The sequence below is a fragment of the Equus przewalskii genome, chromosome 29 (genome assembly GCF_037783145.1).
Source record: "Equus przewalskii isolate Varuska chromosome 29, EquPr2, whole genome shotgun sequence".
NCBI lineage: Eukaryota > Metazoa > Chordata > Mammalia > Perissodactyla > Equidae > Equus > Equus przewalskii.
Genome location: NC_091859.1, coordinates 40,502,942 through 40,517,524, shown reverse-complemented (window position 1 = coordinate 40,517,524; position 14,583 = coordinate 40,502,942). Strand labels below are relative to the sequence as shown.

The following is a 14,583-nucleotide window of genomic DNA, read 5'->3' as shown; positions in this document are numbered from 1 at the left end:
CCCTCATTCCTTCTCTGACGCTCTTCCCTTCCTTGTGCAGAGCCGAGTTTCTGGCCTGCGTGGGCTCCCTTCTCTCTGCAGACTGTCTGGTCACACTGTTTGAAGGAGCGGGGACTGGTGATGAATCCCCTCCGTTTTTGTTTGTCTGAGAAAACCTTTATTTCTCCTTCACTTTTGAAGGATAATTTCACTGGGTATAGAATTCTAGGTTGGTGATTTTTTTTCTTTCAACACTTTAAATATGTCAGCCCACCCTTTTTCTCACTTGCGTGTTTTATGATGAGAAGTCTCATGTAATTCTTATCTTTGTTCCTCTGTAAATAAGTGCCCCCCGCCCCGGCTTCTTTCAAGATTTTCTCTTTTCTTTGGCCCCCACTATTCTTCTGGGTTGGATCCCCTGTTTCCTACATCCCACATCTTTTGAAGTAATTTCCTAAGAAAGGGTGCATGGGAAGCAGTTTTTCCGAGTTCGTGTTTGTCTGAAAATTTTCTTATTCTCCCTCAAACAGATTGCTAGCTCGTCTGAATGTAGACTCCTAGGGGGAAAATGAGTTTCCCTTACAATTTGGAAGACGCTGCTCCGTTGTGTTTGAGCTGCGAGAAGTCTGATGCCAGTGTGTGCGTGTTGTGTCAGTGTGATGAAAAGAAGGACCATTTAATCCACAAACACTTGTCTGTTCTTTTCTTCCTTAAACAGTTTCCTCTCACTAAATCTATTTCCAGCTGAAGAAGAATTCATATGCATTCAGTGAATAAATCACAGGAAAATAGCACAAGATAAATAATTAACTAAATGATTATAAGAGAGTCTTGTTAAAACATAGTTAGGCTTGATACTTTTTAAACAACAACAAAAGGACTGTGGAATTTCTGTAGTCCACCTTTCAATGGGGGTGATCAACTTTCTTAGCAATTGAAACCTTAATAAGGATCCATGGCTCAGCCGCTTCTCCCATCTCAAAGACCTCTTGATGATAAACATCTCTGTTATTTGTAATTATATGTAGATTATTCTTTTCTATGTCCAAAATAGACTTTTCTAAATAATACTGAGGAGATTAGCATATGCATTTGATTTTATTACTAAATTTTAATACCGAGTTGGCAATTTATCCTGCCGATGAAATAGAGCTGATTATCTTTTCCTCCGTGCGCCCGCCGCCTGAGCCAGTGGCGCGGCGCCTGGGGAGACAGCTCCGCAGCTGTGAGTCGGAAAAGCACAGCTCTTGGCTCGTTCCCTTTAGAAGCAGGTCTCTGAGTCCCTGGAAACTTCTCTCCCCGGCTCCCCAACCTTCCGAGCTCTCCTTGTCTCACACATTGTCCGCGCTGCCGAAAGAAGGCTGGGGTGTTCAAGTGTCAGGATCCCCAGGGAATTTGAGTTTCAGAAATGTGAACTCTGAGAGCAATTAAACTTTATTTTGAATTATTTTACACCTTTAATAAATACGCTCTACGTTCTCATGAAACTTGTGGATTTTTCTCTCGCAATATATTGTTTTGGAATTTACTGGTATTTTCTTCTGTGTTGGCGTCGAGGGCAGGAAGGAGCCTCCGTTTCTCCGTGGATGTCCTTATGGAGACATACACTTAGATGGAATGTTTTATTTGAGAAAATACTCAGCTATATAGGTTTTGTAAAAATGTTTTTTGAGTGCTTTCTGCTTGATAACCTAGTTTCAACCGTTCTTGAAGAAGAATTTAACGTCTGTTTTACCCAGTTGCTCTTTTCCTTTTCGCTGTCGTTGACGTATTTCCTTCCTTTTCACATTCCCTGCCGGGCCCCCATTAGCTGAGTTCTCAATGACCGCAGTTCCCACGCCAACCACCCTGCAGTCTTGCCTCCAGACCATTGTGACCCCGCTGTTGGCTTTGTCTCCCTGCAAATACCGCTCTGCAGATGTCTCAGCCCTGCCGGGCGCCTGCATTCACCCCAGTCGTAGGACCAGACTCCCTAGCGCGGCCTCCTCTCCCGTCTTCTGCTCTCCAAGGCTGTGAGCCACACCGTCCAGCCTTCAGGTCTCAGAGCTTCCGGCCAGGACAGTCTGTGGCCCCGCCAGCTGGCAGCGGCCCTGCCCCCTCACCCCCCACAGCCCCTCCTCTGTCCCCTTATATTGCAGGATTTGCGTGTGTCTGTCTACGAGCATGGCTAATTGGCATGCACGTACCTATAGGCCAGGAAAGAGTGCCTTAACATTATTCATATTCCCCATGTTCTGTGCTCAGCAACTGTTTGCTGAATGAATAAGTGATAGGGGGGTTTTTTTGAACTAATGTATTTTCTTTCTTTTGGCACAAGTTGGGGAATCAGCTGGCATGATAATTCCATCAATTACCTTGACTTCTTGAAAGCAGTGGAGAACAGCAAGCCAACAAGGCCGCAGCCAGAAGAGAAAGAAGAGAGCACGCCAATCAATTTCGCGACACTAAATCCAGAGGACATTCTGAAGAGCATCCAGGAGGTGGTTGCCTCCTCCGGTCCGGCTCTGTCAATGGTACGTCAGGCTGCAAAGCGCTTTGATTGTGGAAACTGAAGTTCTGGCACCCATGTCATTCATGAAAGATGACTCTCAGCCCCGCACCCCCCGGGACCCCTTCCACCTCTCTCCACTCTCTTAGGGCCTCGGAGCTCAGATGAGTCCCTCAAGATCACGCTGTTCGTTTTAGCAAATGTGTATCTGTTTTTGCTCTGTAAAAAGCTACCATGGTGGCCCCCAGCACGTGTTCTCTGGGGCAGAAGTGCTGTGTTTAGCAAATGCTGGGTCTGGGGCGAGGACAAGGGGTTCTGCGCAGAGGGCAGAGGACAGAGGCCCTCAGGTGGGGGGCTCGGCACATCCCGTGAGCACTGGGCCCGTGGAGATGCGTGACGCCAGGTGGCCTTGAAGAGGTTGGCCAGGGCTGGGATGTGGCACAAAGACTCCTTTGGAAGGCCACCAGGAGCCAGGGGAAGGCATAAGAAAGGGGGTCTCCCCCGCATATTGACATTTTAGGATTGTCTGTATGACACACTGTGGAGTGTGTCGAGCCCAGGCATGTGTAGGGAAGAGGCCGTGGACCGTGCCAGACCCTTGGACAGCTGTGCTTTGGCCACGTGGTCCCCTAGACTGGCCCACACCTGAGTTCCCTACAGCAGCAGCCAGGAGAGAAAATGCTGTCTGCAGAGCGCGGGGCCTGCAGTGCAGTGAGGTGGCGAATCCAGAGCGTCCTGGGCGGTGCTGGGCGTGCAGAGCCCAGGCAGCCACAGTTGCAGCAGGGCTGTCTTCATGTCTGCGGCGTGCGTACTTACAGGCGCGCTCAGAAACCTGGGACGGGTCCACCAAGTCCCCAGAGGGAAGATGCCCTCAGTGCAGGGAGGCGGCTGGGCTCTGGGGGCCAAGCGTAGGGGTTAGAGGGAGGAGAGGGGAAAGGCAAGTCAACCTGGCCAGCTCGTGAAAGTTCTGGAATGCAGCGAACCTGGCTTTATCCTGGAGAGCAGAAGTTTTCACATCTAGGAATTCTCCATGAGGATTTAACATTTTGATGTCTTTGTTAGTATGAATATGTCTTGGGTCATCTGGAAAACCACGTGGGTCATCTGGAAAACCGTCTGTACACCTTTCAACACCAGAGCGCCTGCTTGAGGTTGCCTGGCCCCAGTGTTCACCCAGTGAGGACTGCAAACTCGGACGTGCCCAGGGACCAGGAGTAAAATAAATGGGGAAGGGGGCCAGGTGGTGGCCGCGGCAACAGCCCTGTCTAAAGGGCAGCTTCTCTCTGCCCCAGCCGACTGTCGCTGAGCTGAAAATGGGCCCAGCCTTGCTAGATCTTTTCATTTTTCATTAGAAGCTATAAAACCTCCTGACTTCTAAATGTCAGCACATAGTTCAGGTTTTTCAAAAGCACCGTGCAGGCCAGATCATTTGCAGGAGGCTTTGCCCCCTTCTAGCTTTAGGTGGCATCACTTTACATGTATCAGGATGGTTCTCAAACTAAGGTCCATGGAACCTTTGGGAGGAATCATGGCTCTCACCTCTGAGAACACTCCGTAGGCCATGAGGTTGAAGCAACAGATGGGGATTCTCTGGCCAAAAGAGTGGCCGATGAGTTGGAGGGAGAGAAGGCATTCGAGGCAGTGAGGAGAGGAAGAAACGACCATGTCTCGGGACAGCCATCAGAGAGGACACCGGACCTGTCTGTGCACTTGTGCATCTCGTTGCAGACGTGTCTCAGACGCATCTCGTTTCTGAAGTGATGTAACTACACCTTCTATTTATGTAGAGTTTTGTGGGTGCCTCAGCCTTTCCACGTTTGACTCTTCCCCCCGCCCTGCGGCTTCGCAGTCTGGGTTGACACACGGGGAAGCCACACAGACCCAGGGAAGAGCAGGCCCCCAGCTCGCCTCACAGCACCACAGTGTCTCTAACGCCCCGTGACACGAAATGCTCAGACAGGTACCTGGCACGTAGTAGCTCTCAGCAGACTTTGAGGAGAACCAGCTTCTTCGATATAACAAGAGGGCGTTCATGACTCGTGCTGTTCTAAGTTTTACTGTGGCGAATGAGAGAGGGTGAGGGCTGGGTGGGCCACAGAGCCGAGGCTCAGGGTCCACTTCCTGACGGTGTGCAGGAAGCCACCTCGTGTTACCGTAGGCTAGATAGAAAGTCGGAGCTATACAGTATTCTCAGGTTAATCTGGTTACACGTAACGCCACCCGTGGGCTGAGGGGTGTGCTCAGTCACCCGGGTGAGCGCTGGCTGCATGGAATTTGGTTTGGGGTCTGCAAGCACATTGAATTCTTGCTTAAAATAAAAAGATCTTAACCTACCGCTTGATACAGATTTCCTAGTGCAATGAAAATGAATGATTTTGTTTCGACAGATGGAAAAAAATGTGCTTTCTTTTTATAGCGCATTTTTGCACTTTTTCAGTTTGATTACTATACCGCTGGGTTGGCACTGCCTGCCCAGCCCCTCCAGCACGGGCGTAGGGCGACAGGGGTCTTCCAGTGTGAGGCCACGTGAGCTCCGGCTGAGGGTCAGGAAAGGACGAGCCTCAGGGTGGGAATGGGAGGGGGTAGACCCTTGACCCCGCCTCCTGGCCACTTCCAACGTGGGACTCCCACCTGAGACCCCCGCCCCACACCCCGAGGCGGCTGGTTGTGCCCGAGCCTGCTGTTACAAATGATTTGTGCTTAAAGAAACTAGAATTTACTGATGGAGAGACCTGGGGCGACGTACCTCACCCCTCAGAGCGTCTCTTCTGCTCCGTAGAGCCAGCCTCCCGGGAGCTCAGTGAGGTGTCCCTCGCAGACAGGGGGCCGGGGTCCTCTTCACTCCTCTTCCTCTTCATATCCAAATAGGAGCGAAGGAAGCGGATTTCCTCCGAACAGCCATGCTCTTAACCGTACGCACACCTCCTCTGTCTCATCTTTCAATCACAGTGCATTTTTCTAGTAATTTGGAATTTATGGGGGACCTGCACACACTCGATTTCATTTGCATTCAGAAAAGCAATACTTAACAATATTTTTGAAATATTCACTTGACAGTAGCATCTGCCTTTTTTTTCTTTTAGGCATTTTCTGCATTGGATAAAGAGGACACTGGATTTGTAAAGGCTTCGGATTTTGGACAAGTCCTTAAGGATTTCTGTTACAAACTAACAGATAGCCAGTATCATTATTTTTTGAGAAAACTAAGGATTCATCTCACCCCCCATGTAAACTGGAAATACTTCCTCCAGAACTTCGGCGATTTTCTTGAAGAGGTAGGAATGTCTGCAGCACATAGCATCTCTCTTTGAAAAAGGGCTAAAATTAGTTTTGGCAAAATGGATAATTGATTAAAACCATGCCAGATAAATTGGCAATCACTTCATGTAATTAGCTCGTTCTAAATGAAAAACTGATATAAATTCTACATAGAGTATTTGGAGGTAAATATGTATCTCTCGTTTCATTGGAATTTACTTTTCTTTTATTTTCTAAGAAGTTTGGGAGCTTGCTCTTGTCTGGTTGTTTTAGAGTTTTCAGGGATTTTAGATCCCCGAAGATGATCTGGTGTCCGGAGAAGTGAGGCTCAGTATGCATCAGGCCCTGAGCTGGAAGTGAGGGAACTGGGACCCACTCAGGAGACATTTGTTGAGGACCCACTATGTGCCAGGCCGTGGGCCGTGTATCGGCCAAGCTGGGGGTAGAGGTAGACATGGAGAGAGTGGCTTTAACAGGTAGGCTCAGCAGGAGGGAGGGTCACCGGGGAAGTCAGCGAGGGCTTCCTGGAGGAGGGTGAGTGGCTGACCATCGAGCTCTTGTTCCTCCCCGGGACTGCGTCTCTGGCTGCACAAGCTGTTTGTTCTCAGGCCATTGCTTGGTCTCTAAATGTAAATGGACCGACATCATTAGCAACAATTACAACCTAGTTTCAACCAACACAGATTTCTTTGCTCACTGTTCTTGCCTGAGTGAGAACACGCAGTGCCGTGCTCGGTCCCTGCCTGCACGGAAGGGGAGGTGGAAACAAAGGTGAAAAATCCAAATCTAGTGCAACAGCGAAATCACAGCAGGCTTGTCCTAGAATGTGCTCAACTGTCGCCTGCAGCCGGAAGCTTCGGTCCTTTCCAATGGCACCTATTGCGTATAACGAACACCTGAGTTCATGAATCCTTGACCACCTGTCTAGGATAGAGTCTTGGAAATGAGATTACTAGAGCAAATAGTGTGAACGTTTTTAAGGGTTGAGGTTCGCTGTAATAATGATAGCAGCAGCAAACACTGTGTGGTGCTCTCCAGACCAGGCCCTGTTTTCAGTCCTTTGTATGCATTAACTCATGGAATCCTTTCCCTGTCACTACGAGGGACGAGGGGCGTGCTGTTAACGTCCCCTGTTATAGATGAGGACACTGGGGCACAGAGGCATTAGGACTACGAGGGACGAGGGGCGTGCTGCTAACGTCCCCTGTTATAGATGAGGACACTGGGGCACAGAGACATTAGGACATTGGCCCACAGTCACCCCCATGGCGAGTGGTAGCGCTGCCGTGTGGACCCCGGGAAGTCTCGCTCCGACTCCAGGCCCCTAAACGCTGTGCTCTCTCCCTGGGGAGAGTGGTGATTTTTTATCTTTGCCGTTTAGACGGACATTCCTAACCAACAGATACCATTGCATTCCTGTTTTGAAACTTTATGTAAATGGTGTTATATTGAACGTTGTCGTCTGCACTTCTTCTTCTTGCTGACTAACGTGTTTAGGATTTGCCTATGTTACTACATTGGCTTGAGTTCCTTCACTTAAGCTGCTATAAAATCAGTCTGTTAACTGAAGGTATTCTACTGAGTGAACGCACTCCGGTCACTTATCATCCCCCTGCTAATGAGCACGTAGGAGGTCGTTTCTCTGTTACAAGCAAAGCGCCGGCCACTTCTGTGCTTGTCTCCGTGTGCACACACGGGGTTCCTCTGCACGGAACCGCCGGACAGGTGGGTGGGGCGGGGAACCAGCATGTGGTCAGCTTTCCAGATCCTGCCACCGAGGTCGTGTCATTCAGTGTACACCACCGCCAGCCTCACAGGAGAGTCCCTGATGCTCCGCATCCCTGCCAACCCTTGGTTTTCTCGGGCGTTTTAATTCCTGCCAATCTGAAGGTCAGTAAGGTCGGACACTTTGGTACGTTGTCCGCCGCTCGGGTTCCGTGGTCTGCCAGTTACCTGCAAGGATTCCACCCCTTTGTTGGTATGTGAGTCGCAAATGCCTTCCCCTAGTCTGTGACTTGTCTTTTCTCTCTGTTTATGGTGACCCTCACTGTTTTTAATGATTATACTTTTTCTGATTTTAAAAGAAATACATATTAATTGTGGAAGTTTTGTAAAATACAGGAAAGTGTAAAAAGAAAACAGTAACCTCAACCCCATGATAACAGCATGACGAGAACAGCCTCCCCTGCAGGTCAGTGAGCATCTGGCCCTTCCCGTGCGCTCTGTCCTCTGCTGTCGTCCCCAGTGAGGGGTGGCGGCTTTCGCTTCACGGGTGAAACAGACGGGCTCTGGGAAGTTAGTCCCCGCCTGGCCTCCTCAGCCGGGAGTGGACACCAGGCAGGATCCGCTTCAGAGCTGATGTTCTTTCTATGAGGTACACTGCCTTGGAGATCTTTTTTTCTATTTTTAATGCATTTTCTCCTAATTTTTTTTATTGTGGTAAAACACACATAACGTTTGCCATTTTAACGATTTTTGAGTGTACAGTTCTGTTACGCTCGGTACATGCACATTGTTGTGCAACCATCACCCCCATCCGTTCCTAGAACTCTTTTCATCTTGCAAACCGGAAACTCTGTCCCCATTAACACGACTCCCCCGCCCCCTCCCCCAGCCCCTGGCACCCACCCATCTGTTTTCTGTCTCCAGGAATTTTATTACTCTAGGGACCTCATATAAGTGGAATCACACAGTATTTGTCCTTTTGTGGCTGGTTTATTTCACTTATCGTGATGTCCTCAAGATCCGTCCATGTCGTAGCACGTGTCAGAATTTTCTTCCTTTTTAAGGCTGAGTTATATTCCATTGTGTGTATAGACGACAGTTTGCTTATCCCTCATCTGTCAGCGGACACCTGGGTCACTTCCACGTCTTAGCTATTGTGAAAACGCTGCTGTGAGCATGGGTGTATAAATAATGTATCCTTTTACGTAGAGAAGATAAGAGTATATATAATCGTGTATCTTGCTTTCTTCCCCTTAATGTTAAATTGCCCCATGTTCCTTAAAGGTCTTCCAAATATCAGGTAAAATATCTATATAACATTCCTTTAACTCCCTTATTTTTAAGCATTTAGGGTTTTTCAGCTTTTACCATTGTAATTTACTCTGCAGTGAACACTTTGTATGTAAATCTATCTCTGCATTTTGAAATAAAATGGGATCAAAGGACAGGAATACTTTTATTGAACTTGAAAGAAGCCCCATATTTTTTAAAATAATTTTTTCTATTGGTTTAAATCACCACTTTTAGAGTCATAAAGTAATTGAATATTGACAATTTCATATGGTTTAAGCTAATATTTGTAGAAGTCATTTATGTCCATTTTGCATGATTTGGAATATACCGATAATTTTGAAGAAGAGAATTAAAGTCACCCCTCGGGGCAACCTAACGTTTTGGTGTATTTACTTCCAATCCTTTTTTCTATACAGATATCCTTGGGGAGTGGGATCAAGGACAGAGTGTATGTGCTGTGGAATTTGGAGGTTGTCGGGGAGTCTCTCGACTCTTAAAAGCCTCCTTTTGAACAAACATTTTTTATTTGTATCAAAGTAATATATGCCTGCATACAAAGGAAGTAGAGTTGTTGCAAAAGATTTGAAAGTAGAGATCACTTGCTCACTCTTCGCCCCCAGCAAGTACCGTAGTCTGCTGCTGTTGCTTCTCCAGCTTGCATCTTGTCTCTCCGCATTTACCTACCCTTCCGTCTCTTAAGTAACCGCCCCTGGGCATGGTTCCCTGACTTGCTGATATGAGAGATGAGGAGGCAGCTCTCCTGGTCCAGCTTCCCCTCAGGGACTCCCCCTGAGTGGTCTCTCCTATAGCTGCCTTTTCACTCACCATGAAATCGTTGGCATTTTCCAGTTGCTGATTTTTCTCTAAAAGGTAGATTTCGTTTGCTCTGTACTGTCCCATTGTGTGGATTCATTCCCTCTACATCACCCAGCGTTTCCTGGGGGCCCACCGTGGCGCAGGCACTGAGCAGCTGCTGGGGTCAGCAGCGAACCAAACGGACATGGTCCCTGCCTTCCAGAGGCCTGCCTCCTCACGAGGGGGATGGACAAGAATGCGAATACATCTCAAATGTCAGTTTCCAGTACGTGCTGCAGAGAAAAATTGAGCAGGGCAGAAGGAGGGCCTGTGTGAGAAGGTGACGTTTGAGCCGAGACCCGGCAGAGGTGAGGGGAGGAGCCGAATTGCCCTCGGGGGCACGGCCAGTGTGGAGACTCTGGGCAGGAGGGTGTCCATCGCCTTGAGGCGAGTGAGGGAGAGCAGGAGCTATGGTCGGGGCGGGATGGGGTGGGCCGCCATGTCGTTTGGGGTCCGTGTGAAGACGTTGTAATGGCTTTGACCCTGAGTAACAAGGAGAGGCAAGGGAAGGCTTGAGGCAGAGGAGCACCGTGACCCGACTTACATTTTAAAGGGGTCACTGTGGCTGCTGGACAAAGAAGAGATTGTGGGGGCCCAGGGCCAGAGCAGGGAGGCCGGCCACGCCCCGGGGAGGGACGCTGCTGACACGAGCTTGCAGAGTAGCTGTGCAACTGGAGAGAAGTGGCTCAATTCTAGATACACTTAGAAAGTGGAACAGACGGGCTTTGCTGACGGCCTATACAGGCCACGTGAGAACAGGCGAGTCAGGAAGGCCATGCTCTTTGCTTTAAGTGGGGAAGAGGGTGCAAGGAGAAGGTGTCCTGGGACAGGAATCTGCTTAATTGATTTAGCCAATCCCCTGTGGTTGGACTTTGGGCGGCTCCGGTTTTCTGCCTTCTAATTAGTCTGGCGTGCCAGTCTCGAATACCTACAAATACGCACCCAGACCCTTCTAGCGGGCCGACAGCATCCAATGCTCACGGCGTTCTGTGTCAGAGGTCACGCAGCCTGCGAGGCTCAGCGTGGCCCTGACCGCCCTCACTCACAGGTCACTGTGAGTGTCTCTGCCAATTCTGGAATCACTGGATTGAGGGGCAAATGTTTCTAGAGCTTCAAGTGTTGCCAGTTGTGTCCCCTAACCTTAGTCCTCCCTGATTTCATTCTCAGAGTCGCCTTCCCCTCTGGAAGCACTTTGCTAACATTCTTGCGAGGAGGTTTTGGTATTAATCATAATAGGAGTCATGGTGGGAAATATGTGTAGAGGCAGGAGTGAGCATGGTGGCATGGAGGGGGCTGGAGGAAGCTGGGGACCAGGGACACAGAGAGGGCACCGCCTGGCCGGCTGTGCTGCCTCCTCCCGCTTTCTCTGGTCCCCTGCAGTCAGTGCTGGGAATTAAAGGGTGTCAGCCTCTAAATTGACTGCAGGATGTGGGAGGACCTTGCTGAGGCTCAGCCAGCACTTGAGCAGAGCTGCATTTACCAGGAGGACAGCTTGAGCAAGGGGCTTCCGGGCTGAAAGGATGGCGTGAAGGCGTGAGGTGGGAGGCCTTGCTGTGGGGTGACCGCTGGCAGTCCAGGGTGTGCGGGGGGCTTTCTTGGGCCTGTTTATCTGCCAACTTGGGGGGAGGTGTTGGCAGAGGCAGACCACCGGGGCCCTGTGCCCTTTGCTCCGGAGTTCTGGTCCCTTTCTCTGAGCAAGAGGAGAATCATTGAGACTTCTGATCAGGGACACGGGTTAACTTACTCAAGGGTGGCTGGAGTGGCAAGGAGGCTGTGAGAGAACCGAGACTGTGTTCATCACAACGATTTCTAAAGTTTAGTCCTGGGCTGGTGTTTTTAATAGAAGGAAGAGAAGTAACAAATTATAGGAATGGTTGATGCATCATCCTCAAGTTCATTAAATATGACACCAGTCCTCCTTTCCCTCTGGGGGATGTACTGGCGGCAAGTAATTAAAAGGAGATTACCAAAATGTAATTAAGACAGTCGGTGCCTCTCCCCACAAAGGAGGTTCACCGTGAATAATCCCGAGCAAAACCGAATCCATTCTTGGAGGTGGAAAAGCTGGAACTGCAGCTAACACGTCTGTGGGGCCTTGAGGGGACTCAGAGTCCACCGGGCACGAAGACGACAACTCTACTCCTGCTCACGATCCGTGTCTTATATTGGTACACCACTAACCTGTCCTCAAAAACTCGTCCTGGTCTTAAGTCTTGTATGGCTGTCACACATGACGTGAAAGTCATGTGAGCTCTTTTCAGAGCAGACGCCACGTTGTTTTCAGATCCTGGGGTGTGGTCTGCCGTGGCGTCCTGTCTCCTCCTGGCTTCATCTGCAGTCAAAGAGCATTTCTCAAAGCGCAGGTCCCAGGCCTGCAGCCACGGGCTCAGTCCATGGGCACCACGTCATTCTCGTGTGCGCCACGCATGGTTTGAGAACCAGTCCAGTCGGCCCCGAGGCCTGCGAGCTGATGGAAGACAAAGGTGACGCCATTCTTTTCAGATGGGAGCAAGGAAGTCGCCTCACGCCACTGGAAGCCGTCACTCCTTGATTCAAGATGAGAAACACAAACCTATGTGGCATAAAAGAAGTGAAATGAGGTGTTAAAACTGAAATGCTACCAAGTGGCTTGGTTAAAAAGTGAAAAAAAAAAGGACAAGTACTGGACCACAGCACTAAATACCTTTTTCATAAGATTCTCACAAACTGGGTGAAAACATTATCTGCATTTCTGTCCGTGGCAAATACCTCTTTTTCACTTCTGGGAAAAACATTTTACATTCAAAATGCTATGTTCAAAATATAGAGTAGCACCTTGTTTTTAGAAAACCGTTCCTGTTTAACATTTCTTTTAAGTCTTAAAGTGCAATTTCAGTATCGTCTGTGAATGTAAAAATAACGCTCAGAGCAGAAATAGAATTTTTAAAAGACATAGTAGAAACCCATATAAAATCCTTCTACTTTATTACCATGGAAATAGTGGAATTTTTTAACAAAACGCTTCCTTATTCAATGCAGAGTAATTATTTTGTCACGTTCTAGCTATCGGAGCCAATGAGATGACGCTTTGCTTTGTGTGTATAATATGTGATCTTTAAAATCATTCAGTGAGATGTTAAATAACTTGACGATGGTTTTTTTTCCAAGAGAGAATTTAAGATTGTAGTTTTCAAGTGAAGAAGAGATGGTAAAGCACATTAAAATGTTTGTAATCTTTTATGAACATTGTATTTATATTAGTTGCCAACAGTGTTACTTCGATTTATCTTTCTTTTTATTGTAAATATAACAGTATCCATGTATTTTTAATGAAAGTTATAAAGAATGGGAAAGTTTCCTTTTGAGGAAAGAGCCCTAAGATTATCAGAAATAGATTAAGTAGATTGTTAAGATACATCATTACTGTTAATAACTCTTGCTCCTGGTGGCAAGAAAGGCTAGGTCCTCTTGATATAATTTCAGTGATTTTTGAATGTTTTCTCTAAATTTCACCCACTTTCCACTTGCCAACAAAACGTTCACTACCTGTTGTCCTGGAGACCATTGAGGACGTAACAGGTTGTGAGGGACAGCTCAGGCGGACTTAGACACTTGGGGTGGCTTTAGTGACAGGTTAGGGCAAGGGGCTGCTGGGCTCGCCATGCCTAAGCTAAAGCAAAAGGAGTGTCGCCAGCCCCAGGCTTGAGTATCAGCAGCAGCCCACCAGCAGGCTCCAGGCGTCCGTGGCAGCCCCGTGGGATCTAGGCCGACCTGACGCATCCCATCTCCTCTCTGGGCCTTTGAGTGCGGTGAGCTGGCAGCCCTGCTGGTGGAGGGTGCTGGCACCTGGCACAGGCACGTGTCTGCTTCGTCTGAGGATCAGCGTCTACACTGGTCCTAGCGCTGTCCCAATGTTCACACTGATATGATAGCCTACTTAAATCCAACTGTAGCAATGAGAGCAACAGAATGAAAATGACATCATCCTGGAAGATGAGCAATTAGTGTCCATCCTGCAGAAGTTTCTTGGCCACCGCTTAACATGACGCATTGTCATTCTTTCAAGGTTAAAAACATTCTCCCAAATCCGAGTTGGTTAAGGCTCCTCCACCCACGCATCCTGGGCCACACCTGCCTCTGGAGCCACCTCTGGGGAAGGGGTAGAAGTCCCCCCACCAACCCCAGGTTCCAGAAGTGTGGACAGTCGGTGGGCTGGGCGCCTGCTGCTCTGAGCTGCCAGCTGGGGCTCTGCCGGAAGCAGGACGGGTCGGCCACGAGGGAGCATGGTTGGTTTCTGATGCCTCTTGCAGAAAGGTGAAGGGGCCACACCAGGCTGGCTTGCACCCAACCCCTGTGGCAGGTGGCCACATTGCCCCCTCCTCCACCCGAGAGACCCCCTTTCAATCACAGCTATTTCAGGCCGAGGTGATCATAAATCCAGTGAGGTTTGGAAGAAAACATGTGCAAACTGAATTTCTAGCAAAGTAGAAATTTGTGGAAATTAGTAAAGCAAAATTTGAATGAGTGAATTTTCTCAAACCCAAATGTTCTGTGCTCCCAGAGGGGAGGGACAGGGTCTTATTCACCTCAGTGTGCTCAGCCAGTCTCCAGGGAGATGCTTTGAGGATCCCTGTACCCATCCTCCTATAGTCCACCTTGCATTGTCACTCACTCCAGCATCCTCAAAACACTTTAGCAAGCATTGCCTCTCGAATCTGGATTGGCATTCTTTCTTGATTCCTAGCCTCAGTGGGATACTATCTATGTGTTCAAAATAAATGGACTGTGGCACCGCCAGTCCAGGCAGACCCCCCATTCATTTGGTCCCTCCAGAGCCACAGCAGTCTAATTGACAGTCTAATTTAATTACAAGCTTTGGATCAATTAAACACCAGAGTTGAGCTATACCTTTGATTCCACAAGGTCATGACCGTATCAGGAAGCCATGAGTCTACCCAAGAAGTCATTGTCCCAAGTAAGTCTTGCGGAGAAAATCCAAAATCCAG

At 48.7% G+C, this 14,583-nt stretch overlaps 1 protein-coding gene across 6 annotated transcripts in view; it reads left to right on the top strand.

The window, feature by feature from the left end:
• The window catches only part of EFCAB6 (EF-hand calcium binding domain 6), a 231,704-nt gene that overhangs the window by 184,837 nt on the left and 32,284 nt on the right, over nt 1-14,583 (top strand). For all 6 annotated transcript variants that reach the window (XM_070600030.1, XM_070600034.1, XM_070600028.1 and 3 more), the window contains 2 exons: nt 2,297-2,492; nt 5,551-5,742. In XM_070600030.1, coding sequence (XP_070456131.1) covers nt 2,297-2,492; nt 5,551-5,742 — 388 coding nt within the window. The remainder of the gene's footprint in view (nt 1-2,296; nt 2,493-5,550; nt 5,743-14,583) is intronic.